Source organism: Oryctolagus cuniculus, chromosome 19, assembly GCF_051225735.1.
Source record: "Oryctolagus cuniculus isolate XC-2025 breed Fujian yellow rabbit chromosome 19, ASM5122573v1, whole genome shotgun sequence".
NCBI classification, from domain to species: Eukaryota; Metazoa; Chordata; class Mammalia; order Lagomorpha; family Leporidae; genus Oryctolagus; species Oryctolagus cuniculus.
The window spans coordinates 59,066,962-59,093,874 of record NC_142885.1 but is presented as its reverse complement, the minus strand read 5'-3'; the positions used below and the strand labels follow the sequence as shown (position 1 = coordinate 59,093,874).

The window sequence follows — 26,913 nt, the reverse complement described above, 5'->3', positions numbered from 1 at the left end:
ACACGTGGGCACAGGGGGACCGGAGGGCTCCCCTCCTGTGCTAAGTGGGACAACAGAACGCTGGTGGAGAGGGGGAGGATTAAACCCTGGGCCAGCCGCCGTGGGTAAGGGGAGAAGGCACTGATGGACGTAGAGCAGCTTCCAGCGTCCAGCGCCGAGAGCCCGCAGGTGTGCCAGGGGAACAAGCGTTGGTTCAGATCTGACCCGCATCAGTACCTTGCAGACGGGATAAGGGATCAGACTCTACAAGAGCACTGAGGGTGAGCCATGAGTCCCAGACAGTGCCAGGGCTGCCGGGGCGGCCAACCACAGCAGCACCAGACCAGAAGCAGCAAGGCCCAGACAGCTGGACTGAAACCATAGCTCAGCATCGCTGAGTCCCACGCCGCTGGACGATTTAATTAGGAGCCTTGGCAGGAAAGGTCCCTGCCACCAAGACAGAGCCCTTGGTTGTCACTGGAAAGAGGAGGGGGAAAACAGAACAATATTCATGGATAAGGTCTCATGGAGGCAGGTGCACAGGCACACGGAACAGCCCGAGCCAGGCAGGACCAACATCTTAGGTATTTACCTGTACTGTATCTTCATATAAAAGTTTATTTGCACCTACTTTAAAAGCAGAGCAACGAGAGAGAGAGAGAGAGAGAGAGAGAGAGAATCTTCCACCCACTGGTTGACTCTCAATGCCTACAACTGCCGGGGCTGGGCCAGGCCAAATCCAGGAGCCCAGAACTCCATCTGGGTCTCCATCGCCCGGTGCCTCCCGGGATGCATCAGCAGGATCGTAGCTGGGAAGCAGAACGGCGGGGCATCCAAGCAGCCCTCCCCCGTGGGAGGCAGGCGGGCAGCTCCGGAGGCAGCGGAACCTTTGCGTGGCGACGCCGGGCCCTGGCTGTGTTTTGTCTTCACGAACCGAGCTTCGGGCCGGGCTGCCTGCTGTGATCCTTTGTTTTTGATCAGCTCAGAGATGGGATCACCACAAAGCCTGTGTTTTCGTGTCTGTTGCCAGACCCTGACTTTACTGTGATAGAAAACTGTGCTCTGAGATGGTTAAGAATTCAGTTTATTCGTCCAGGGTACAAACATCATCCGAGTGCCCATGCGCACGGCCGGCCACCTGTGGCCCCAGTCGCTTCCTTCTGTGACGCTGTCACTGTGCAGGGGGCCGCCCTCCACCTGGTTCTGGGGGAGCACCCGGATTCTCTGTGCTTTCTCCCTGCAGCCCTGTGTGGCCAAAACGAACCCGGATTCTAAGCCATTAGCCGTGTTTCTTCGTCGGTGACAGTGAAGGTCTATTGAGTCCGCTGAACGAGGCCCCTTCACGCACGTTTCTACTCCGTCCTCACCACTGCCCTGTGAGCGGGTCCATCAATTTCCCTCTCTCGCAGACGAGGCTGAGCGACTCCCCCCACGGCGCCACGCTCCTCACGTATTCTGCAGAAGCGTTTGGCTTAGGGGAGCGAGAGCTCTGGGGAGGAGACAGCCGCTGTGCCTACCCTCAAATCCTTGAATGAATTCTTTGTGGCGGTCATTAGCTCCTTGCCACAGCACCAAGGGGTAGGGAGCTAAGGGTGCGAGTTACGCGGAGAGCATCTGCAATGGAACAGGTGTCTCTAGGCCAGCGCTGGAGCAGGGACTTCAGGCTGGAACCAGAGAGCCACAGGAAGTGCTTAGCAAAAACACTCGATCTCCCTTGGGAGCCGAGTGTTTTTAATGAAGAGTGGGGGGTGGGGGTTAAGGTCAAGGACCGGGAGTTTTGCTTCCCTAGCCACACGACAGAGCGCAGCGGGAGGCCGCGCGGCCCAACCTGGAGCCCGCCTGTTCCCCCCGCTGGGAATCGCGCAGCGGCCCCCGACGTCAGCCGCCTGGCGCACAGAGGCCGCCCGGCTCCCGCCCTCGTCGGCCAGTCCCGGCTGCCTACCCTCGCAGATCTGCTCCCACAGGTTTTTGCCCGGCGGCGGCGGCTCGGTGACCTGCCCCAGCGACACAGGCAGGTCGGGGGACACGGACGACACGGTGAGCGCTGGCGTCCGGGTGGTGCCGGACGAGTCGGCCGAGCTGTCCGGCTCCTCGCGCTGGCCACTGCGGCTGGGGATCTGCCGCGGAGCCGCCATGGACGCCGTTTCCACGGCAACCGCGTTCGCCTCCTGGCAGCGACCCGGAAGGAACTGGATGTCGCGGGGGCGAGCCAGCGAGTGGAAGTTGACTTCCGGGTCACGGCGGAGCGGGCTCTCACGTGGAGGCGGAGACCCTCGGCTGACGGGTGAGCGCGGTGCAAGGCGCGGCGGCGAGGGGCTGGAGACGGGGCTTGGGCATCTGCTGGCAGGAGAGGAAGGGGGCGAAGTGGCGGCGCCGCACCCCGAAATTGCCCCCTCGATCGGCGCTGCGAGCCCGCCCGAGCCTTAGGCCCCCGCCTCCAGGAAGTTGCCCGGGAGCAAGGCTCGCGGTGTGTTTCTGGGGGCGCTTGGAGAGGGGAGCCGGGGCGCCCCCGCGGTGAGCTTGGCGGGGTGGTCCGCGGGCTCCGGCGCCCCGCGGACGCGTTTGAACCCCCCGTTTTGCCACGTCCGGACCGGGATCTAGGGCCAGTGGACGCGTGGGACGTGGCTTGTGGAGAGAGCGCGGGCGCGAGGTGCCCCGGCGGTGGTTCGGTTCCCCGCCCCGCCTCGGGGAGAGCGCGGATGCGCGGCGGGCCGCGGGTTCCGAATGGCCGAGCCGGGGCGGAGGAGGGGGCGAGGCTGCGCGTCCGGCTCCCGCCGCGGCTTTGTTCTGCGCGATCCCGGGACGGCGCGCGCGCTCGGCTCCCCGGACGCGCCAGCTCCAGGTTTTCGCTTCTCCCCCTCCTTGGCGAGCGCCTGGCGGATGCCCACCTGTTGCGGCGGCGGCGGTTCCTGCGGCCGGCTCAGGTGCGCGCTGGGGCGTGGTTACCGTCGGTTTGCTCCTAAACTCCCCGCTTCCTCCTCCCGCCTCGGCACCCTGTGTCCACCCACCTGTGCAGTGAGCATCCCCACCGGGGCGGCTCCAGGCGTGTGTTCGCCGCAGCTGCCCCAGCTGCGAAGCTTTGTTCTTCAGAACTTTGCAGACTACTGGTAGGGCCGGTTCCTCGCCCTCCGTCGCCCTAACCTTGCCACGCTCTTGCTTTGGGGACTGTATCATCGTCGTCATTGGGGCGCTTAGCCTCCCGCGCCTACGGGTCGCTTGGAGGCCAATGTCTTGTGTCTGTGTTTCTAGCATGCATTCAGGCTCTGGGAACGCAGGGAATGCGTGAACCAGTGGCTGTTCCCTTGGTTCTCCCGGTGTTTCTGGAGCAGGTTATGAACGCCCTTTGAAGTTGCTACGAGTAAGCCAGATCCAGGGGGGCCCCTGTGGGCTGGAGAAGCCCCTGTGCTTGGTTTCTGGGTGCCCTGGGTGACTCGGCTCTCAGCTGGCCCGGGGAGCAGCGGGGGCTAGGCTGCCGGCCGCGGTGAGAGGGGCCGAAGGGTGTGGAGGGCGCCCGCCCCTTCGCACAGGTGTCTCCATAACATTCAACTAGGGAGAGCCGGCTGGCTTGCTGTGTGTCATTGCCAATCAGTGAGTGCCAGCAATCAGCTTGAAGTTTCAGAAAGCGGGGAAACAGGTGTGCTGGCCGGATGTGGCCCCTAACCCTGGGGGCTTCTGGTTCGCTCTTTGTGGATGGGGGGCTGAGGTCGGGAACAGCCAAGGCTCTGTGGCAAGAGTGTGTCGGAGCCACCGGAAGCCCAGTGTTTGGGTCCTCGCTGGGGCTTCTTGCCCGTCCTTACCCCTGGTCTTGTGAGCCACACAGGAAGGCAGTTGTGAGGGGAGGTCACTCGGGGTGCAGGTGGGGGAGTTCATTGTTAGGAGAGCCCCGGATGCAGGCCTGGTTGTGGCCCCGTTGCTGCCTGGGCTGGGAGTCAGCAAGCTGACTGGTGTCTGGGATGAACAGCAGGCTTGGAGGTTTGAGGAAGGGGCTTCGAAAGAGGAATCGACAGTGTAGGACGTCCTTGGCGTGGACTGTTCTGTTTATTCCCCCAGAGAAGGAGTCGGTAGTGCCCTCCACCCCCATTTTCCAGATGGGGAAGTTGAGGCTCAGGGAGCTTAGGGTTTTGGTTTTTTTTTTTAAGGTTTATTTATTCATTTGAAAGGCAGAGTTAGAGAGGAAGAGACAGGTCTTCCATCGGCTGGTTCACTCCCCACGTAGCTGCAATGGCTGGAGTTAGGCCGGGCCAAAGCCAGGAGCCTGGAATTCTTATCTGGGTCTCCCGTGTGGATGGCAGGGGCCCAAACACTTAGGCCATCCTCCACTGCTTTCCCAGATGCATCAGCAGGGAGTTGTATCAGAAGCAGAGCAGGAGGCCGGCATTTGTGGTGCAGTAGGTTAATCCTCTGCCTGCCGTGCCAGCATCCCATATGGGCACTGGTTCGAGTCCCGGTTGCTCCCCTTCTGATCCAGCTCTCTGTTATAGCCTGGGATAGCAGGAGAAGATGGCTCCCTGCACCCGCATGGGAGACTTGGAAGAAGCTCCTGGCTCCTGGTTTTGGATCCGCCCAGCTCCAGCTGTTGTGGCCATCTGGGGAGTGAACCAGCGGATGGGAGACCTCTCTCTGTGTCTCTACCTCTCAAATGAATGCATAATAAATAAAAACAAAAAAATCATTCAAAAAAGCCGAGCAACTGGGACTAGAGCTGGCACTCAGGTATGGCGTGCCAGCACCGCAGGTGGTGGCCTCGCCCACTGTGCCACAGCACTGGCCCTGAGGCTAGGTGACTGAGTCAGGGTAGCAGAGTGGTTTGGTTTGGAACCTAAAGCTGTCTGGACTTAAATGTCTATCCTAGGCTAGTGCCACGGCTCACTAGGCTAATCCTCCGCCTAGCGGCACCGGCACACCAGGTTCTAGTCCCGGTCGGGGCGCCGGATTCTGTCCTGGTTGCTCCTCTTCCAGGCCAGCTCTCTGCTGTGGCCAGGGAGTGCAGTGGAGGATGGCCAAGTCCTTGGGCCCTGCACCCCATGGGAGACCAGGAGAAGCAACTGGCTCCTGGCTTCGGATCAGCGTGGTGCACCAGCACTGCGCCGGCCATTGGAGGGTGAACCAACGACAAAGGAAGACCTTTCTCTCTCTCTCTCTCTCTCTCTCACTGTCCACTCTGCCTGTCAAAAAAAAAAAAAAAAAAAAAAAAAGTCTATCCGATTTTGCTTTGCACCAAAGGAATGCTGATCATTTTCTGACTACCAACTCAAAGAAATTTGGCTTTTGGTGGTGCTTAGAAGAATTGAACTCAGGCTAACCTGTACTGTTGTTTTTGGCAGGAATGATCAACAAGGCTCCCAAACTGGACCTGGGCCTTGAGTTTCCAGAGAAAAAGAAGAAGAAGAAGAAGAAGTTGGTCAAAGAGGCAGAGACTCGGTATTCGGTTCTCAGCATTGACCCCTGTTTCGTGGCCGCATCTCCGCGGAGGAGCGGGGCCCAGGGACAGGCACCCGAGGTGCCGCTAGTGGTGAAGAAGAAGAAGAAGAAGAAGAAAAGCCAGAACAGCGCGCTGGGCGAGGAGCCCCCGGAACCCGAGCTCTCCTCGCGGGCCCGGCGGACGAAGAAGTCACCGAGCCCCCGGAAGCAGTCCCCCAGCCACTCGGAGTTCCTCGGCGGGGAGAAGAAGAAGAAGAGGAAGTCCGTGGTGCCTCTGGCCGTGCCCCATGGCTTGAGGGTCAAGGTTTCCCCAGACCCCAGACAGGGGGAGGAGGTGAGCAGAGCCAGCAAGAAGCCCAAAAAACACAAGAAGGAAAAAAAGGCCCAGGAGCTTGGTGCCTTCGCAGTGCGGGACCCTTGGTTCCTGGAGGTGGAGGACGCCCTGCGCAGGTGCGCAGCGGGCCAGGAGGGGGGCGAGGAGCAGGCGGCTGCGGGTCAGAAGCGGAAGCAGGGCAGCTCCAGGGAGCACCCGGTGAAGGCGAAGAAGAAGAAGAAGAAGAAAGCCCACCAGGAGGAAGACACCCTCTTGGGCCAGTGCCCGCTCTCCAGGTCCTCGGAGAGCAGCCCTCGGAGAGGCAGCAAAAAGAAGCCAGTCAGGGTCGACGCCCCCGAGTACATCCCCATAGGAGATGGCCCCAAGACCCCCACAAAGAAGAAAACCAAGTCCAAGAAGAAGGTGGGGCAGCCAGTCCTCGAGGAGCCCGCTCTAAAGAAGAAGAAGAAGAAGAAGCGGAAAGAGAGCGAGGTGGCAGGCGACCTCTGGGAGGAGGTGGGTTCTCCTTCGGAAGTGGGCTCTGCCGTGGGAGCACAGGGCGGCGCTGGGGGGGCGGGTGCAGTGCACGTGTGCACCCATGTGGGCATGCGTGCCTGAGCTGCTGGGGCCAGCAGGAAACTGACCTCGGCCAGATGAGGGGGTGGGGGGAGTTGTTGACCTGTGTCATCGGGTTTATGGTATGCAGGCTTCAGGTGTGTCTGGATCCAGCGGCTCATGCAGTATTGTTAGTAATATAGGCATCCTTTGCTGTTGAGAGTCTACCCAACTCAGGAACTGACGAAGTTTCCAGTTTTCAGCGGATCCTTTGTTTCCTGAACGTCACCACTTGCTACCCAAAGCTCAAGAAAGAGTCAGAAACCGCAGGGTGCCAGTAGCTCTCAGCTCACTGTCCGAGCTCAGTACACACGACTTAGGGGTACGGTAGATTTGGGTGGCCTCCCTCAGCTCCGGGCTTGTACTTCTCCGGGGTGCAGTCCTGGTCTTGCCCCTGTCCCCAGCCCATGGCGAGCTGGCCTTGCAGCTCCAGGCCTTCATCCTCGTGGTTCAGGGTTCAGGCCCTCCCCGAGGACACAGCGTGCCTCCTGGGAAGTGACCGCAGAGGCCTAGAGCTGCTGTCACAGGCCTGGCTTGGGTCATGGTAGCCAGAAGCCCTGCTCTGACATCAGGCGTCGGTCTCGCTTGATCCGTGCCATCTGGGGTTGGGGGCCAGTTTTGGAGGGAAAACCAGAGCGATCCTTTTAGGAGGATGGCTTGGTGAGAACCGTGGAGATGAGCTGTTACCACAGGGACGAGTGGCAGCGAAGGGTGGCCGTGAGCTGAGGACGGGGAGTCCCCTGACCAGGCTGTCACTCCTGTGTGAGCGGCGTGTGTGCGGCGCGCGGGAGAAACTGTGTGCACCCAGATCCCGGAAGTCGCTGGGGCTGACTTGGCTTGCGTGCTGGCTGTACTCGGTCGCTGGTACCAGCCTGCGTGCTGGCTGCCCATCTGCTGCTCTCCTGAGGGCTCTGGGCTGGGGAAACCCTCTCGCGCTTCCGCCTCATTGCCGTCGGGTGGGGAGCTGCCGTGGTGGCCCCCATGAGCGGGAAGGGGGGTCGAGGGGCGCCCTGCCTGCAAGAGTGGCCGCTGGGCTGGATTCAGACTCAGTGGACGGTCTGGCTTCTGCCCTGGGGGTTTTTCCAGTCTCAGAGGCAGCCCGTGTCTCCTCGCAGGGGAGGCAGGAAGTGACTGTTCCTTTAAAACACACCCCGGGTTCTCCCAGCTCAGCACCAAGCAGCTGGATGGCCCTGGCCTGTGTTGCCCTATGCTCTGCAAGTAATAGCAGTGGCCGGTGTGTGGTGGGCACCTCCAGGGAGCCGTGCCTGGCCCCGAGAGCTGGGCCCTCCACAGGGCGTATGTGGCTCGCTCCTGGCTCAGCCCCATGGGTTTGAGGAGGGCACGGGGCTGAGCGGAGGTGGCTTTGCTTGCAGGATTTCTCCCAGCTTTGCCCCAGCCCCTTCGACTTGGTTCCACCTGGATCTTCACTGTTCAGAGACTCAGGGTGAGGGGAACTCCAGTGCCTTGGAGCCCAGCCCCCATCAGAGTCTAGGGTCTTATCCCAGGGCCTCGGGACAGGCTGTCCCCACTGTTTACCATCTGCGTGGTGAGGGTGCGGTGCTGCCAGGCCAGCCTGCTGGGTTGGGGCAAACACACACACGTCCTGCAGGTGCAGAGAGGATCAGGGGCTGATGTGAGCATGCAGCCCCCCCGGATCACTGCTCGGGGCGCCAGTGCTGGGCAGAGCACTCCTGAAGGGAGGCTGCGGGGTGCCGGTGGCTGTCAGTGCTGATGGCCAGGGGCCGAGGGCGGCGCAGTGAGCTGGCGCCAGTGTGGGCCTTGGCCGCCCTGCAGAGGAAGCAGCAGCCCAGAAGCCCAGGGAGGGAGGAGGAGGCTGGGGTGCTGGAACTTGGGTGAGCCGTGGCAGCGCCAAAGGACCAGGCAGAGGGGCAGAGGCACCTTTTTTTTTTTTTCTCTTCATTTTGTAAAGATTTATTTCTTTGAAGACAGAGGGAGAGATTTCTGTTCACTGGTTCACTCCCCAAATGGCCACAACACACAGGGCTGGACCAGGCTGAAGCCAGGAGCTTCATCCAGGTCTCCCACGTGGGTGCAGGGGCCCAAGCACTTTGGCCATCATCTACTACTTTGCCAGGTGCATTAGCAGGGGGCTGGATCGGAGGAGCAGCCGGGTCTTGAACCAGCACTCATAGGGGAAGCCGGCATTGCAGGTGGTAACTACAGCTGCTACACCCCAATGCGGGCCCCAGGCTGGATTTTCCTAGTAGCTGGGATGCCCTCGCAGGCTGGTGTCTGGAGGTGGAAGTTAGAGCCCTAGAGGCCCGTCGTGGTTAGGCAGCCATCAGGACTCGGGCGTGGCTGTGCCAAGGAAAGACTTGGGTGGTTTGGGTAGTCCGTTTGCTGCCCGCCCTGCCTCTCTGCTTGTGCCCCTGGCTGGCTTGGTGTCCGGTGTAGTGGGAAAGGCCGTACTGTAGGCCCCACGATAGAAATCCTGACTCGGGCTCAGCCCCATCCCCTAAGCCGTGGGGTGGCCCCTTCTCCTCTCTCAGCCTGTGTCTCCATCTGCCAAGTGCAGGGAGGAGACTTGCAGTCGAGAGAGGCTGGACGGGGCTTCGTGGGCTGGGGCGTGTCCTGGACGTCATTGTGACCTCACCCATTGTATACTTGACCCTCACCTGCCTCTGTCCTCCCTCTGTGCAGGAGCCAGACACAGACTTAGAGGTGGTGTTGGTAAAGAAAGGCAACACGGACGAGGCGCACATAGACCAGGTACGGCCCGGCCCGCCTCTCCCAGGACCCCAGCTCCTGCTCTCAGACACACCTCCAGGGCAGGGACCCCATTCCTCCCACGGGCCCCTCCAGCTGCCATGCTGTGGCCGAGGGGCCTGCGAGGGCATGATCCTGAGACCCTGCAGCTGGGGCAGGGGTTACGTGGCTCAGCCAGCCCAGGGCTGCCACCTCCTGGGCTGGTCCCCGAGCACACAGAGGAGTTGTTTCTTATGTCCAGATCCCTTGCAGCCGTCTCCTGGGTGGGAACTGACTTTTTGGAATTGTATTATTTTCTGTTTAAGATGTATGTATTGGCTGGCGCCGCGGCTCACTAGGCTAATCCTCCACCTAACGGCGCCGGCACACCGGGTTCTAGTCCCGGTTGGGGCGCCGGATTCTGTCCCGGTTGCCCCTCTTCCAGGCCAGCTCTCTGCTGTGGCCTGGGAGTGCAGTGGAGGATGGCCCAGGTGCTTGGGCCCTGCACCCCATGGGAGACCAGGAAAAGCACCTGACTCTGCTTGGGCCCTGCACCCCATGGGAGACCAGGAAAAGCACCTGACTCCTGGCTCCTGCCATCGGATCAGCGCGGTGCGCCGGCCGCGGCGGCCATTGGAGGGTGAACCAACGGCAAAGGAAGACCTTTCTCTCTGTCTCTCTCTCTCACTGTCCACTCTGCCTGTCAAAAAAAAAAAAAAAAAAAAAAAGATGTATGTATTGAAAGGTAGTGTCAGAGGGAGAAAGAGAGACCTTGCATTTGCTGGCTCACCCCTTAAATGGCCAGCAGGCTGAAACCAAGAGCCTGGAACTCCATCAGCGTCTTCCATGGTGTGGGAGGAGCCCAAGTACTCGGGCCATCATCTACTGCTTTCCCTGGTGCATTAGCAGGGAGCTGGATCAGAAGTGGTACAGCTGAGACTTGACCCATCGCCCTTATGGGATATTGGCAGCAGGGAATGGCTTAACCCACTGTGCCACAAAGCCACCTTTGCTAAGGTTTTTTAAAGCCCAATGCCCTGGTAGGCTTTCCACGTAGTTTTTCTGTTTCTCTCATACTACCTACAAGGCTGCTGACAGTTCTGACCCTCGCGATAAATAGATCGGTGTTAAGGGATGACTTAGCCAAGGCCCCGCGGCTGCTTGATAGCAGCCTCTGCATGACTCCACAGCCTGTCTTCTCGCGAAACAAGGGTGCTGTTCCCATGAGAGTTAGTGGCAGTACCCGGCCATGGGTTCTGGCAAGTTTCACCCAGGATAACTTAATAAATCAGCTTCAGTTTCTGGGAGAATTCATTCTCTAGAAACACTGGCCAAAGAGGAGAAATAGTGGTTAAGAGGCCCCTTGGACATGCGTGTCCCGTGTCGGAGGGCCTGGGTTCCAGCGTTGGCTCCACTTCCTGCTGATGCACACCCTGGCAGGGAGCCGTGATGGGGCAGGCAGTTGGGTCCCTGCACCCATGGGGGAGATGTGGTTGGAGTTCTTGGCGCCTACCTTTGAATAACTGGGATAAATGACACCTGCCCCTTTAGGCCCTTAGGCCTGTCACCCTGGATTAGGGAAGCCTTTTGACAGAAGTGTCCCCCTTGGCTGGTAGCAGAGAGACGCTGTGCCACCTACACCACCCTGACCCTGTTCCCCCCAGACCCATCTCTGTCCTGGGTTTTATTCTTTTTTAAAGATTTTTATTTAAGAGGTAGAGTACAGACAGTGAGAGGAAGAGGGAGAAGGTCTTGCATCCACTGGTTTACTCCCCAAATGGCCACAATGGCTGTGGCTGGGCCGCTCTGAAGCCAGGAGCTTCTTCCAGGTCTCCCACGTGGATGCAGAGGTCCAAGGCGTTGGGCCATCTTCAGCTGCTTTCCCAGGCCATAGCAGAGAGCTTGATCAGAAGTGGAGCAGCCAGGACTCGAACTGGCGCCCATATGGGATGCAGGCAGAGGATTAACCCACAGCGCTGGCCCCTGTCCTGGGTTTTAAGTTCAAAGAAAATGTATATATCTCCTTGCTCTCTCCTGTGCTCAGGTGAGGCGAAAGGCCTTGCAAGAAGAGATCGATCGGGAGTCGGGCAAGACGGAAGTTTCGGAAACCAGGACGGTGAGTTTGACACAGGGACCCTGCGAGGTGGGACCCTCAGTGTCCCGACCCCTCCCCTTCCTGCAGTGTGGTGGAGGGGGAGCAGCTGCATTCATCCAGGCCCACAGCTGGCTCCCTCTAGGGCAGGGCTGGTCCTTCCCTGGACCCTTGGCACCAGCCCCAGAGGTATGGGATGTCCCCTGGAACGGGGAGGGGGCGAGGGCAAGGGGCTTGCAGGACTGGCTTCAAGAGCCAGTGTGAAGGGGAAATCCCCAGTCCCGGGCTGGGGGCGTGGGGTTAGCTCCATCTCCCCGACACCAAGGCGGCCGAGGCAGTGCTCCTGGCCTAGTGGCCGGTGGCAGGGACGGGTGTGGTGTTGAAATGGGTAATCCAGCAGGAAGGATCACGCATCACGGAGCAGCAGCCCGGGCTGGACCGTGCTGCAGTGGGAGCCGCTAGAGGGGGCTTTGGCCCCAGTGGGAGAAACCTGGTTAGCAGGCCATGCCTGGAAGAAGGAAAAAGGGAAGTTCCGAGGCATGGCTGGTGGGAGCTTGTCAGAAACGTGGCCTGGGGGAGAGCTGCTGGCTGGGGTCAGGAGACCGGACGTCAGAGCAGGCACTGTCCATCGGGCAACTTGCCCTCCCTGAGCCTCAGTTTCCAGACCTGTAAAATGGGGTGCATACGCTGGCTCAGCGGGCTCTTGGGGGCTGTCACGTGAGCCGGAAGGCAGCGGCGTGCCAGTCAGCCAGTTAGGCTCCTGGCCCCAGTGGAGCTGTAAATGTCATTTCCTTGTCAATGAAACAAGAAACGTGGTATCTTTCCTGGGGCTGAATCGGACAGGGCACCGTGCAGCTGTGTCAGCGCAGGACCTCGCTCACGTAGTCCTCGCTGGTGGGCTGGAGTCTGGGGGCGGACAGGGGCCTTGGGATCAAGGGGACTAACCTGCTCTCCCCTCTTGCCACAGGGAACGCAGTTTGGCCAGTGGGATACCGCCGGGTTTGAAAACGAGGAACAGAAGCTGAAATTTCTCAAACTCATGGGCGGCTTTAAGAACCTGTCCCCTTCCTTCAGCCGCCCCCCCAGCACGCTCGGGAGGCCCAACATGGCCCTCAGCAAGCAGGCCGCGGACAGCCTGCAGCAGGGCCTGCAGCGGGACTACGACCGGGCCCTGAGCTGGAAGTACAGCCGCGGCGCCGGCCTCGGCTTCGCCCCCGCCTCGGACAAGATCTTCTACATCGACAGGAACGCTTCCAAGTCGGTGCGCCTGGACGATTAAACCGCGTATCTGGGCCCCGCAACAGCCCCCGGTGCTTTTTCTTACCCACCCCATCTTGCAGAAAGAAAAGCTCTCCTTCGACACTTGAGGCCAGCTGTGTGGACGAAGGGGGGTGGGGAGGGGGGCAGCGCGTGGCCAAGCCCTCGTCCTGCCGTGTCTGACATTCCATCCCCGGGTGGAGACGGCCGCGCATCCACCAGGAGCTAACACTCATTGTGGGGTTAGCACGTGTGTGTGCCAGGCACACACCAAAGTGCATTAATCTTCATGACGACGAAGTGGGTGCTATCGTTAGACCCATCCTACAGATGAGGCAACTGAGGTTCAGGGAGAAAGCACTACAGTTGCCCAGGGTCAGCCACCAGTCAGTACCAGGGAGTGTACTTTTGTATCCCCAGCCCTAAGTCACTGTTCTTCCTCTGAAGGGAAGATTCACTAGGATTAAAGTTTGCGGTTGAGGAGACATGCTGTATGACACGTCTGTGGGGCTGCTGGGGGACAGGGAGGAACCAGGCCACCCTGTAAGCCCCTGGCTTGAAGTGGCCGAGCTTGCTCTGCTCCAGGGAGCCGTGCCCCTGACCCGGCCTCGCCTCGCCTCTAGGGCCCGGGTGCTGAGCTGGGTCTTGATTGCTTAGTGCCGCCCCTGGACTCTGCACAAGGCCTCTTAGAGAGTGGTCCGTGCTCCTGCTGAGCGGGTGGCAGAGTCCCAGGTGTGTTTTCTTTAGGTTATTCTGGATTGCAAAGAAGGAAGGTGGTGGGAAGGAGGTGACCCAGGCCCACAGCAATGGCTGCAGCCTCTTCCGCCGCCTGGGACTTCACAGCCGACCTCAGGGAGCTCCAGGACAAATGGCCCAGGTGACCCTGACTGTTTGTTCTGTTGCACGAGCCCAAAGACAGGCTCCGATTGGAACACTGTCACATCGTCTCTGGAGCGCCTCCTATAGACGGCCCAGCCCTCACTGGCCAGGAAATTGTGTCCCGCCGGGCCGGCTGGGTGGAGCTGACTCAGCAGCTAAGGCGCTTGCTCTTCCCTAAGTGGTGGCTTCCAGGAGGTAGCAGGATGGCAGCCTGTCGAGGGCTGGAACATTCCAGAGGAGAAAGCAGCACCTCTGTGTGCCTTGGGCAAGCTCTTTCACTTGGTCTCCTGAAATGCTTCCTTGAGTCCCTGTTGCTCCAGCGGTGGACTTGGGAAAGTGGCCCACGAGAACGTAGGCAGCCTGGGCCCCCTGCCTGGTCCTGGTGCTGTCATTCGGAAGGTCCTCTGGTGCCATGCCTGCCTGTCCTAATGGCAGAGCCCAAGTTGAGGTCGGGGCAGGGCCGTGGAAGCCCGCAGCCCAGGCTTGGGAAGCAGGCTGTGCAGAAGAGAAGGAATGTGAATTTGCCCGTTACTTCTGATGGGAGCAGCGGCCGGTGAGAGCAGTCCGTGAGCGGGGGTTGATGGCAAGAGCTGGGAGGTGAAGACCGCGTGGGCTATCTGAGCAAAGCTCTGCTGGCGTCCTCAGTTGCTTTGGTTTGGTGAGCAGAGGGGAGGAGGAGAGGCAGTGTGGAGGCGGGCTGCCCAGCAGAACGCCCGGCTGGAGGGGGTTGTCATCCAGTTGGCCAGAACGTCCACAGCTTGATTTTTGGTCCTAAATTATTCAGTTTCTATAAATTTTTAAGATGTATCTTAGCTCCTTCCACTTCTGGAGGTTAACTGAGGTCGCCGGACTCTGTTCCAGCAGGTAGAGAGGAAGTACAATCTGTGTCCAAGATTCGTCTTCCGGAAGCACAGTCTTTTGGGGTCTTCATTTGAGAGGCAGAGTACACAGCCATCTGCTGGTTTACCCTTCAAATGCCCGCAGCAGCTGGGGCAGGGCCAGGAGCTGGGAACACAGTTCAGCCTTTGTGTGGGCGGCAGGAACCCAGGAATCAAGCCCACGTGCTGCAGGGTGGGATGCGAGCATCCTGACCCTTAGGCTAAAGGCCTCTGTTAGTCCACAGCGTGGATACAGTTTCATGAACAATAGGTTCTAGGTTGCGAGTCACCAATCGGTAGTACCATTCTTACAGATTCAGAATCAAGCCCCGGTGGCCATGGCACAAGAACCAGGTTCCGGAGAGCAGATGGACTCGGGCTGCAGCGCCAGCAGGGCGCGTGTGCTCAGAGGTGCCCTGTCCTGCAGCCGAGTCCCAGGAGTCAGGCGCGTGGTTGTCTCCTGCACCAGCGTGGCCGCCACGCAGATGAGAGCGGTGCCCATAGATCGCGCCGGTAACTGCTTTTCCCATCTGTCTGCTCCGTCCAGACTCTTTGGGTGCAAGGTCTAACTGCACAGGTCTGGCATGGTGGCACTTGAGAGTGGACTGCTTTTCTAAGCTATGAAACACCCAACACCCCCAGGAAAGAAAGGTGGTACCTGCAGTCGCGGTTCCTGTCTGGCTGAAGGCCCACCTGACCCTCCTCGGGCTGATGGAGATGCCGTAGGCCGCCTGTGAAAAGAAACCCGGAGACACAACTTCTCCGTGAACAAGACGTGGTTTTTATTGCACCCACGATCCCTGCTTCTTCCCCCTCAGGAAAACGAAGCTGCGGACGATCTGCAGCCCCTGGATTCCAGTGAGCCCTGGGCAGCAGATGGGGTCGTGGTGGGCCTGGCCCTCAGGTCCTGCTCTGCAGCGGGAGTCTGAGGGCCAGCTCGCTCAGGTGACTCATGTCTGGCTGTCTGCTTCGCTTCTTGATGTATTCCAGAGTCTTCACCTAGGAGGAAAACAGAGAGCCATCTCCCCTCTGGTCCTCGGAGCCCGGGGCTCCAGCAAGCCAGCTGTTCCGGGCACTCACACTGCCCGGCACAGAGGGGGGAGTCTTCTGCAAGACGAGGGAGAGGAAGAAGCCCCAGCCTTCACAGTGAAACCTGTTAGAGTGCAACCCGGCCCTAAAATCAGATTGGCTGGGCTGGGTAGGTGAAGCCGCGACCTGCGATTGCCGGCATCCAGTCCCGGCTGTGCCACTTCTGAACCTGCTCTCTAAGGTGCCAGGGAAGGGCCCCAAGAACTGCTTGTGCCCCCCCACCCACATAGGAGACCCGGATGGAGTTCTAGCTCCTGGCTTCAGCCTGGCCCAGTCCTGGCCATTTGCAGAGTGAACCAGTGGATGGAAGGTCGGTCTGTCTCTGTCCCCTAACTCTTTCAATTTTTTTTAAGTCATGTTTCGGTATGAGCAGTGCTGGCTGATGTTTTTATCTCCATGGCTTTTATTGAGGGAGTCGAGTGCTAAGGCCATGACTTCCAGTGCTAGGAAATGGCCCTACAGAATTCCTGGTCTGGTGCAGATTTCAAAGGCGAGACTGGAAGTGCAGCCCAGTGGGGCTCCGGCCGACCCCCAACCCCGAGCGCCTCACCATGGTCCTGGTGTCCGCACAGCCGTGCCTCTGGGCCAGGTGCCACAGGTTGACGGAGAGCTGGTTCAGCTTGTTGTTGCGCAGGTCTCCGTGGGCCAAGATGCTGTTAAAGAAGGAGAGGCCCAGCGAGCTCTGGCGCTTCAGGGCCTGCAGGAGAAAAGTGAGGTCAGCACCTGGGCCGGGCCCGCAGGTGGCTGTGGACAGCCGTGACTCCATGGGGGTCGTGTGGGTTCAAAGCCAGCTGCCGTGGAGCTGTGAGATCCCTGCCTTGCGGGGTGAGGCTTCCATGATGCAGGTAAAGCCGTTAGCTCGGCGCTTCCCCCCGGGTCTTTACCCATGAAAGGCAAGGGACTGAGCAGTGGCTGGGTCGGGGGATGAAAGAGGCCGGCAGTGAGAGGCCTCCGTGGTTGCTCTTGAAGCCCGAAGCCTGCAGCGGGACTCAGATGTGTTCTCGTACCGCCCACAGCTGAAGTCCCCATTCCTGCCCCCGGGAGTTAACACAAAGACCAGAGACAGCTCTGCCCCAGCAGGGCTCCCCCGGGCACAATGCCACGTCGCACTTTCATAAAGAACACCTTAGCCTCTCTCCCCGGAGAGGTACCTCGCCAGCCAAGAGCCAGCCACCGTGGCCAGGCAGGCCAAACCTGAGCCCCAGCTTTACATGGTAGGACAAAGGGAAAGGGTCCAGAAGAGGAGGTACAGTGTCCCCCAAGTCAGTCAAAGCACGTGGAAAGGCCACAGCATCAGGGGAGGACTCGAGGTTCCAGAAAGCCCACGGGGCCAGGTCAGATCCACGGTCAAGGAGAATGTGATTTCAAGTCCTGCTCAGAGAATCTCCCCGAGTGAAGACTTAACCATGTGTCACTGAAGTGGGAGAACGCGGTGCACAGTATCTAACTGACTCCCCGCTTCCTGTCTTCCCAGCGAGCACTTTAGCCAAGAGCGTTCCACGGGCAAGTGTTCGGATGCTGCAGACTGAGAAGCGGGAAATGAACGGAGGAGATGTTTCTGGGATGAGAATGCAGCCAACACAGACGCGGGAGAGAGAGCATGGCTGTGCAGACGGGGCCCCAGCCCGCTCCTCCTCCACGCTCATAAATAGGAAATGGCTGCTCCCCGTGCGTTTCCTCAGAGGACTGCCTCGCAGGGCCTGGCCCGGTGCCCGGCCCCACCACGCCCCAGCAAACAACTGCATGAGGCTCACGGTCAGAACACGGCTGGCTCCTCCTCGCGGCCTCGGAGGACGATTCAAAGGCCACGCGGAGGGCGAGCGCCAGCGGCGAGGTGTGCCCACGGCAGGAAGCGGGCTGGCTCGCCCCCACTGGGATGGGCTGGCACCAGCAGGGCCTGCAGAGCGTGGTAACGCCAGGAGCCTGTCCTGGGCCTCAGGGGCACTGCTGTCAAATGAAGTGTGACTCGGTCCAGTGTCGGCCACGTCCGCCTGGGTTTGTCTGATACACGGTGGGCAGAGAGGGCCAGGCCGCTGTGTTCACCGGTGGTGAAACTTCCCCCGTGGCCCAGCTCTGCTAGGCTCGAGAACCGTCTCCCATCAACCCCTGCTTCTCAGAGAAGACGACAGGTACACGTTCAGTACATACAGCTCTAGGGAGGGTGCTAGGGGCAGCGGGTTGAGCCACGACAGGCTGCCCACATCCACACGGGAGTGCTGCTTCATAATCCTGGCTCCTCCACTTACATCCAGCGTCCTGCCGGTGCGCCAGGGAGGCAGGTGATGATAGCCCAGGTCCTCGGGTTCCTGCGGCCCACGTGGGAGAGCAGAATGGACTTCCTGGCTCAACCCTGGCTGTTGTGGGCATTTAATGGGAGTGAAGAGCAAATGGAAGCTGTCTCCCTTGCTGTCACTCTGCCTTTCAAATAGACCAACATCTGTTTCAAAAATAGCTCCAGATTACATGGTTCTGGGCTTTACTTTATTGTGAGCTTTGGAGTTCTAGGTTATAGTCATAGACGCTATGAGCAGTTGTCTCTGATTAAAGCCAGCCTGCTGCTTCGCATGAAGAAATGTGTTTTCATCCACTGATCACTTCCCAAGTGGCCACGGCTGGGCCGGGCTTAAAGCGAGGGGCCCAAGCACTTGGGCCACCTTTCGCTGCTCTCCCAGACACATTAGCAGGGAACTGGATCGGAAGTGGAGCAGCCAGGACTGGAACCGGCACCCCTATGGGATTCTGAAATTTCAAGCAGTGGTTTACCCCAGTTAGCCAAGTGCTGGGGCCGGTGTGGTAAATTTGTACAACTTTATACACTTCCTGCCTCCAGCTTCCTGTTCAGGTAGACCCTGGGGAGGCAGTGATGATGGCTCAAGTACTTGGGTTCCTGCCACCCAAGGGGGAGACCTGGGTTGAGCTCCTGGTCCAGTCCAAAGCTGTCATGGGCATGTGGCAGGAGAGTGAATATAGAGACGCTATCTCTAACTCTGAACTAAAAACCAGGAGAAAGAGCTAGGAAGAACTGACGTGGGGGAGGGGAGGGATGTCAGTGCAAGCTGCAGGTACAGGACTTCCGTCTCCTGTAGCGCAGAAGCAGCTCCGTTTGGACAACTGCACAGGGAATCATGGTCCTTCACCTCCTGAGAGTGGACAAGTTTGTAAGAGGCCTTTCAGGTAGGGACAGCTGATGCCTCGGGGGTGCCCACTGGTTTGATAGCAAGTCTTCCTGATGGGGAGTCCAGTGCTGCTCCTCCCCAGGACAGCTGAGTGCCTTCCCTGCGTGACCTTGCCCACGGTCCCGCGAGGGAGGGGGTTCCAGGTGGATGGCCCCCGGGCAGCAGGAGTTCCGCCACTTGGGCTGGCATCCAGGTCTGCCCTTCAGACTGCCAACCCTAAGGCTAGTCCTTTAGGCCGTGGCCCTGACTTTGGCAGAAGAAACTACAGGAATCCCATTCTCTCCAGCGTTTGCCTGAGCACCCTAGACCATTGCAGTGTGCGGATATCTATAGCTATGTGCTATTTTTGTAGGTGGGAATGAAAACCATTGCAATCAGAGCTTCGGGCAAACGGTAGGTCAAGAACAGACTCGGGGAAGGCTGTTGAGGCACAGAGTCTGGCCCCGGCCACTCATGGGAAGGATGCAGCCCTGACCCCTATCTAAGGCGCTGACAGCCCCTCCCACAACTTCCTGCCGTAGGCACACCTCGCCGCTGGCGCTTGCCCTCCACATGGCCTTTGAATCATCCTCCGAGGCCATGAGAAGGAGCCAGCCGTGTTCTGACCGTGAGCTTCATGCAGTTGACCAGACAGCAACCAGCCACGCCCCCAGCAGGGCCTCTGGAATCCAGCTGTTACTCACCTTCAGGCCAAAGCTAAAGCTACACCAAGTGAACAAGCTGTGGTCACCACAGACCTGGGAAAGGAACTGGGTAATGACCTTGAAATCAACCAGCTACCTGTGCAAAAGGACAATAGGGAAGACCCGCTCCGAGAGCGCACGAGATGGGACTTTGGATAAGAGAACCTGTTTTGTGGAGAAGAGCAGGGGTTCTAGACGATTACCTGGACCACAGTGCACGGCCCCGCCTGAGGGCGCAGCAGCCTGGTCTGCAAAGTGTGCAAGGGCTGCTGGGAATATCTCGGTCCTGCACCCAATGTACGGTAGGTCGTGGAGGCTGCAGGATGCTACCTGGCATCAACTCCAGACCACAGGCCGCCGCCTCACAGACCCGAGGGAAGGCCCTGGGGGAGGAGGGCAGTAGGTGCAGGGAACCAGGGGAGCCCGCGGCTCTAGGTGAGCTCTGAGCCGCTCCTTGCCTTTTCTATTCAGTGACAACCACCTCGGCACCTTCATCTCGCAGAGTTCTTGAGAGCACTAAGGGCTCGGGTGTGGAGAGCACCGGGTACAGGCGAGGCACCTGCCTTGTCTGCCATGCGTGGTTGTGCCTGCACAGGCAGGACTTGGAGACCCATGAGGCCCCTCCTCCCCTGAGCTTCCCTAGGAAGTGGAGTGGGAACCACTGGCCAGCAGGCACACACACCACGGCAGCCCACTAGGGTACCAAGTGCTGCAGGCACAGGTGTGCAGGCACTGGGTCCTGGGATCTACTTTCGAGTTGAGATTTTGCCTAATGGTCTAGAAAGTTGATCTCATAGAAGTCAAGGGTAGAATAGTGGCTGCTGTAGCTGGGGGGAGCTAAGGTCTGAACCACGAGAAGGCACAGCCAGGGGAAGGCCCCGGGCAGGTGCAGTCCAGGCAGAGCAAACAGCAGGGGCAAAGGCCCTGGTGCCCGGGGTAGAGGGCGTGCACATGAACACATCACTCGCAGGAATTTCTTTTCCAGAATGAGTCACCGTCAGCCGCCCTGGGAACCCCTGCTTCCCGCGCAGGCGGGGTGCCTACCTCGTCCTTGGCCAGGGTTTTCAGGTGCTCCAGGATCTGAGCCATCACCGTCTCGCACAGCTTGTTGTTTTCAGCCAGGAACTTGGCGTCTCCCCCGTAGAGGCTGTCGTTGGAGTCGACTGGTTGAACAGACAAGAGTGTCATGAGGATGGTACCGAGGGAAATGGCCAAAACTTGCTTTCTTTGTGGTCCCAATGCCACTGGGAAGTTTTGGCCAAGCTCCTGCCCACCGTAGCCAGCTGCCGGCCCATCATCCCCTCCGCAGCACGAGCCGTTCTGTTCCCTGTTTCATCCCCTCCCCAGGCTCGGATTCTGCTGACGTCACCTCTCGACACAACAGGCTGCGCTCTGCTTGGTCACCGCCTGGAGTGAGCCAGGTCCAGGCAAGGCTGGGTGTGTTTGAGTCCCGCTGTTGCTCCTTGTCAGCCAAGCACAGCCTGCTGTGGCTAACTGAAAGCAGACGCACAGTACGCACAGACCTGGTGCTTAGCGTGTGACGGCTGAACAGGATACCACTTAGGACAGACCAGAACAACTTCCAAGGTCCCACTGCAAACCCCCCGGTGGGCAACTTCCTGTCTGTGGCTAGAACGAGCCTGCTGTACCCCCTCTGCCTCACTCGCCCCCTGCTCGCTCCCTTGGGCTTATCCTCCTTGTCTCACCACAACTGCTTTAGCTGCCTGCTTCCTGACTCCCAAATGCTGATCTGTGCTCAGCCAAGGGCAATGAGTGCAACTGAGGGTGAACACGTGGGCCCCTGTCCCAGGTGTGGGGACAGTGAAGACTCTAGGGGCCGGGCCTGTGCACACGTGGCCACACACTGCTGATCTAGCTGTATGGTTTAGGGGTGTTTTTAACAAACAAGACTCGGCACCAGCGCCGCGGCTCACTAGGCTAATCCTCCGCCTGCGGCACCGGCACCCCGGGTTTTAGTCCCGGTCGGGGTGCCGGATTCTGTCCCGGTTGCCCCTCTTCCAGTCCAGCTCTCTGCTGTGGCCCGGGAGTGCAGTGGAGGATGGCCCAAGTGCTTGGGCCCTGCACCTGCATGGGAGACCAGGAGGAAGCACTTGGCTCCTGGCTTCGGATCGGCGCAGCGCGCCAGCAGTAGCAACCATTTGGGGGGTGAACCAATGGAAGGAAGACCTTTCTCTCTGTCTCTCTAACTCTGCCTGTCCAAAAAAATAAACAAGACTCGGCTTCACTTGCTCATCTGGAGTGGAATGTGATAAGCTTCTCACCAGAGAGCACACATCAAGGCTCCAAGGCATGGTTGGTAAGGATGACTGTCTCACACCAATCAAAAGGGCCTGCAAAGTTGTACGAGCAAAGGACAAACGGCACCAGGTTTCGTTTGCACACAGTGAGGCTGAGAGCCACAACTGCCAATCCTGCTGTCTGTGCGGCAACAGCGTCATGTTCGACAGAGACCTGCCACAGAGGCCAAACCTTTGTCTCAAGAAACACAACTCCCAGCTGCTGATTCACTTCCCAAATGCCAGAAAAGGTCAGGACTGCGCTAGGCTGAAGATGGGAACTAGGAAGTCTGTCTGGGTCTCCCGTGTGGCGAGCGGGCATCCGACGCCTTGAGCCATCATAGCTGCCTCCCAGAGCCTGGGCGAGCAGGAAGCTGGAGCTCGGGAGCCAGAGGTGGGAATCAAACCCAGGCACTCCCACGTGGGACGTGGGTTTCTTAACTGTTAGGCCAAAGGCTCACCCTGGCCTCTGAGCTTTTAAGAAAGTGATCCAGGGCTGGCGCTGTGGCGTAGTGGGTAAAGCCACTGCCTGCAGTGCTGGTATCCTATATGGACGCCAGTTCGAGTCCTGGCTGCTCCACTTCCCATTCAGCTCTCTGCTATGGCCTGAGAAAGCAGTAGAAGATGGCCCAAGGTCTTAAGCCTTCGCACCCACATGGGAGACCCAGAAGAAGCTCCTGGCTTTGGATCAGTGCAGCTCCGGCCATTGCGGTCAATTGGGGAGTAAACCAGTGGATGGAAGACTCTCTCTTTCTCTCTGCCTATCATTCTTTCTGTGTAACTGACTTTCAAATAAATAAATCTTTTTTTAAAAAAAGCAAAGAAAAGTGACTCACAGGGCCAGTGCGGTGGCACAATGGGTTAAAAGCCCAGCGTGTACTGCTGGCATCACATATGGACACCGGTTCTAGTCCCAGCTGCTCCACTTCTGATCCAGCTCCCTGCTAATGCACCTGGGAAAGCAGTGGAAGGTGGCCCAAGTGCTTGGACCTCTGTTCCACATGGGAGACCCAGAAGAAGCTCCTGGCTTTGGATAAGCTCAGCTCTGGCCATTGTGGGCATTTGGGGAGTGAACCAGCAGATGGAAGACCTCTTTGTCTCTACCCCTCTGTAACTCTTTCAAATAAAGTCAATCTTAAAAAAAAAAAATATAGTGCCCTCCAAGCCAGCTTTCTGGTACAGTGGGTTAAACCACTACCTATTACACCAGCATCCCCTATGGGCAGGGGTTCAAATCCTGGCTGCTAAGCTTCTCATTTAGCTCCCTCTAATGTGCCTGGGAAAGCAGCAGAAGATGGCCTAAGTGCTGGGGTCCCTGCACTCACGTGAGAGACTCCTAAGGAGTTCCAGGGTCATAGCTTTGAATAGGCCCAGCTCTGGCCATTGCAGCCATTTGGGAAGTAAACCAGTGAATGGAAGATCTCTCTGTGTTCTCCCTCTCTAACTGCCTTTCAAATATATAAATCTTGGGGGGGGGGGGAAGTGACCCCTGGGGCTAGCATTGTGATGCAGTGGGTTAAGCTGCTACCTTTAAGGCCAGCATCCCATGTCCACTCTGTTTTGGATCCAGCTCTCTGCTATGGCCTGGGAAGGCAGCAGAAGATGGTCCAAGTTGGGCCCCTGCTATCCACATGGGAGTCCTGGTTGGAGTTCCAGGCTCCTGACTGGCCTGGCCCAGCCCTAGCCTTTGCAGCCATTTGGGGAGTGAACCAGCAGGTGGAAGATCTCTTTCTCTCTGTCACACTGCCTTTCAAATACATAAAATAAACCTCGAAAAAGAAAAAAATTACCTCTATTAAAGTCACTAAGAGCAAAATTGGCAAACAATATACATCAGAAATAATGCATGAAGTTTGTATACCTTAAATAAAAGGTTTCTGAGTAAAAAAGAAAAATGTTGATCTGACCTATAATTTATATACATATGTAAATGCATAATATATATAAAGGACTTCATTGTAATCACAGCAGAAAACTAAAACCACAGATTTTAAAAAACCATTTACATTAACAGACTTGAGAAAGAATGCTAACACTTGGTTTTGATGGCGGTCTGGGAAAACTGTTAGTAGGTGTGTCAGTGTGGAAAGGGGCATGAAACGAGAACGTTCGGTCCCATGTCACACAGAGTGGCTGTGACCGACACAGCAGGAGAACAGTCGGAACAAGTGGTCAGGACGTGGGAAACTGGCATCCCTCGGCACTGCTGGGGGCATCGGACAGTGGCGCTGCCGCGGTGGACCTCAAGGCAAAGTTCGCCTGCTCCAACAACCTCCACTCTGTGCAGGACAGCAGGGACTTACACACGGCACAAAGCAGCCTCCGTCCCAACAGTCAACAAGCGGAGACAACGTGAGCATCCGTTAACAGACCCAGACGCATGGGTAAACATCCCGGTACCATGGGGTCACATTCCACCTTCAAAAGCCAAGAAATGCTGACGCACGCTACAACACCAATCTGCCTTAAGGATGGTACACTAAAGTGAAAGAGGCCAGACACAAAGGGGCGAGTACCGCACGATGCCACTCAGATGAGTTCCTAGAATAGGTAATCCACTGGAACAGACTACAGGTCACCAGGGGCTACTTACTGGACACAGGGCTTCTGTAGAGCTGGTGAGAAAATTGTGACTATGCTCGCTGAAACAGAACGGTGCACTTACAAGTTTTATGCTATGAACATTTCATCACAATAATATTACAAAAAAAAAAGTCTTAGAACCAGAAATGTCCAGATCTTCTGAGTTGGGAAAATCCCTCTCGGAAATCTATCCTAAGAGAATCACCCAATGGGTGCCTGGAGGTGCCTGTAAGTGACGTTCACGGCACAGGAGTTCCCAGTAGGGAAACGAGCAGTGACAGCAGTGTCCCTAGACAGAGCGCTGGTTAGACTCTGTGGTGCAGCACTGAATTCAGGACTATGAGGATGACCAGAGTGTGTGATCTCTGGCTATATTACTGTTGCTTAGATGAAGAAAGCTAAGTGACCGATCAGCACACACAGTGCAGCCCTATATAGCACATTTACCCATATGTACTGCCTAGCTGGTAACAGCCTAACAACCAATTTTTCTCATGTAAAGAATTCTGTGTCACTGTTTCGTGTATTTCCCGTAATCTGCCTGGAGCTGTTTGGACACGGGCAGGTCTAACACAGAACAGTTAAGTAATGGATACCACACTTTCAGGGATGCTTCTAGGTTCGTTTCCTGTAGACATTTCGGGATCAATTACTCTTCATTCCTCCCCACCACGACCTTGCCCCAAGTTCTTATTGTGAAAAAACATAAAGGCTAAAGAAAAGTCAAATGCAGGCAGTAGAGCAAGCTCCTGTCTACCTCTCACCTGGGGTCTCCAAGCCCTAACGTTAGGCTGCATATGGGCAGCTCTCCGGCTTGGTCTCCCCATGCCCTGACATTTGGGGTTTTTCTGGCTGAACCATTGGGAAGCAGGTTGCAGACAACTGCCTAAGAGTAAGGGGAACACCTGCTCCCTTGCTCCCCAGTGTCTCCGCCACGGGTGAGCACTGGTCCAGTCCTGAGCCACCCAGTTAAGGAGACTCTGCTGGGGGGCGTTCCCAGGGGATCCTATCCTCTGCGGCTGCTGCTCCAATGCCAGGGATGGCCCGGCTGCAGCATTTCTCAGATAGCATCGCAACTGCTGTCTCCGAGTGCAAAGCAGCAGTTATTCTTGTAAGAAGTGCAAGAATCCGATTCAGCCGCTCACTGCCACCCAATCTGGCAGGGCCGCGAAACTGCAGCTGGTGGAGGAATTCCTCACGTCCACTACTGAGGACCAGAATAGCCCCTGGCCTAAATTCCTGGTCGTCTTTGGGGCTGCAGTCTCCTCTTGTTCCTACCAGCCCAGCACTGGAAAAGAGAGAGGGACCCACCACCCAGGGTCACCAGGGGTGTGTTCGGGGCAGGCACACAGAGCACCTGCTGCATGAGGGCCTGCTCTGTGCCCGGTTCTGGGAGGCAGCAGGGGACAAAGCTGAGCCGGAGCTGCCCTCAGAGCTGACCGTCCACTAGGAGATGAAGACACGCAGGTGCACAATGGCAACAGCAAGGGACTGATCAGATCTCAAAATCTAGACCTAGGAATCAGAATTCTAGGATCAGTGACAGGCTGAGCTCTGGAAGCTGAATTCAGGAGAGAAAATGAAAAAATGGGGGTTCAGAGGTGAGTTTTCCATGCTCACCCCTGTTGGTCACAGCGGGTAGGAAGGAAATTTGAGAATCAAAAGTAACTGGGCCAAGCTAAGAGTGCAGAGGGGCTTGTGAGTCCAGATCAGACTCGCACAGAGGGACAAATGATGTCCCTGGCAAATGGCCATCAAAAATAGCTCTGGACCTCTGCATCTGTCTGAGCCAAGGTCACAAACCGAATGCTTCAGGGGCCCAGCAGGTGACAGGGAGGACAGGGACTACGAGGGCTTCTTGGAAGCCTCCACGGCTGTGCTCCTCTGACAAAGACAGACTCCACTGGTGTGTTAGATACACGTTCAGCGTCCAGGCACGTCCCCATCTGAAGCCAGCACGTGCACCCTCACAAGCCTGCGTGCAATGCGTGCAAGTACTGCACGGACGGTGCCATGCCACAGGAGAACAGAAAGTGGCCAAGGCATCCTTCAAAAATGCAACACTTATCCAACGTGCCTTTTCCAGAAGGCCCAACAAGCTGCATCCACACTGCCTGACAGGCTGCCTGCAACCAGATGGGGGCAGGGAGCAGGGAGCCCCCCGACCTGCAGAGCCGCCTCGGCTCTCCACCTCTGCTCTTCTACTAAGACACCTGCCAGGCCGCGCTGTGCATCCCGAGTCAACGCAGCTGGGCTGAGGAGGAAGAAGAGGAAAGCCAACACCTGTTCTCATCTTGAAAAGCTGGGAAAGTGGACTCTACCTAGTAAACACAGCCTGCCCTCCTGAGAGAGACCGTGTCCCCCAGAGACTAGGATCCGCTGAAGGTGTGCAAGCCAGAGTGGAGAGAAGAGGAGAAGGCGGAGAGCAGGTGCACACGCACACACAGTTTACAGGCTTCCATGTCCCTGTCTGGGCCTCACAGTCAGTCCTCAATGTCACAAAAAGGGAAATAAAAATGTAAGCAAAGACAACAGAGGAGAGTAAAATTATACCATTAGAATGGCAAACGCCAGAGCCACTTAGGATGCCAGGATCAGAGTGTCTGGGATTGAGTCCCGCCCCTGCTTTGGACCCTGCATCCTGCTCGTGTGCTTGGAAGGCAGACGATGGTCCATGCACTTGGGTTCCTGACCTGGATAGATTTCCTGGCTCCTGGCTTTGGCCTGGCCCAGCCCAGGCTGCTGCAGGCATCTGGAGAATGAACCAGAAGATGGAAGATCTCTCCGTTTTTCTCTGTCACTCTACCTTTCAAATATGTTAATTTTTTAGAAAAAGAATAGAAGAAATGAAAAGCAGCATACCAAAAGGACAAATGGAACCTTCTATCACGCTCCATGGGAACGTGATTAGTCTGTTTTGGAAAACTGTGAAGCAATGTCTACCA

General features: G+C 57.8%; 2 protein-coding genes across 10 annotated transcripts in view; one reads left to right on the top strand and one right to left on the bottom strand.

Moving 5' to 3' along the window:
• Nucleotides 1–587: 587 nt before the first annotated feature.
• On the top strand, nucleotides 588–12,868 carry KNOP1 (lysine rich nucleolar protein 1). Of its 8 annotated transcripts, none has more exons than XM_051847463.3 (5): nucleotides 588–2,263; nucleotides 5,304–6,229; nucleotides 8,990–9,058; nucleotides 11,079–11,150; nucleotides 12,094–12,868. In XM_051847463.3, the coding sequence occupies exons 1-5, from the start codon at nucleotides 1,714–1,716 to the stop codon at nucleotides 12,403–12,405; spliced, it is 1,929 nt and encodes a 642-aa protein (XP_051703423.2). In that variant the 5' UTR covers nucleotides 588–1,713; the 3' UTR covers nucleotides 12,406–12,868. The 8 variants fall into 8 exon arrangements, with proteins under 8 accessions (XP_051703423.2, XP_051703424.2, XP_008255992.2 ...); XM_008257770.5 differs by lacking the exon at nucleotides 588–2,263 and adding an exon at nucleotides 2,307–2,446; XM_002711806.6 differs by lacking the exon at nucleotides 588–2,263 and adding an exon at nucleotides 2,625–2,903.
• A 2,033-nt stretch (nucleotides 12,869–14,901) lies between these two features.
• Nucleotides 14,902–26,913, bottom strand: part of VPS35L (VPS35 endosomal protein sorting factor like) — a 93,103-nt gene continuing 81,091 nt past the window's right edge. For both annotated transcript variants that reach the window (XM_070064787.2, XM_002711807.6), the window contains 3 exons: nucleotides 20,133–20,251; nucleotides 15,780–15,926; nucleotides 14,902–15,139 (listed from right to left, as the gene is read on the bottom strand). In XM_070064787.2, the coding sequence (XP_069920888.1) occupies nucleotides 15,041–15,139; nucleotides 15,780–15,926; nucleotides 20,133–20,251 (365 nt within the window). In that variant the 3' untranslated portion in view covers nucleotides 14,902–15,040. The remainder of the gene's footprint in view (nucleotides 15,140–15,779; nucleotides 15,927–20,132; nucleotides 20,252–26,913) is intronic.

Coding starts and splice junctions, on each gene's coding strand:
- KNOP1 (XM_051847463.3), top strand. CDS start 1,714: ATGAAGAGTGGGGGGTGGGGGTTAAGGTCAAGGACCGGGAGTTTTGCT. Junction 6,230..8,989: donor CAGGCGACCTCTGGGAGGAG/GTGGGTTCTCCT, acceptor CCCTCTGTGCAG/GAGCCAGACACAGACTTAGA. Junction 11,151..12,093: donor AAGTTTCGGAAACCAGGACG/GTGAGTTTGACA, acceptor CTCTTGCCACAG/GGAACGCAGTTTGGCCAGTG.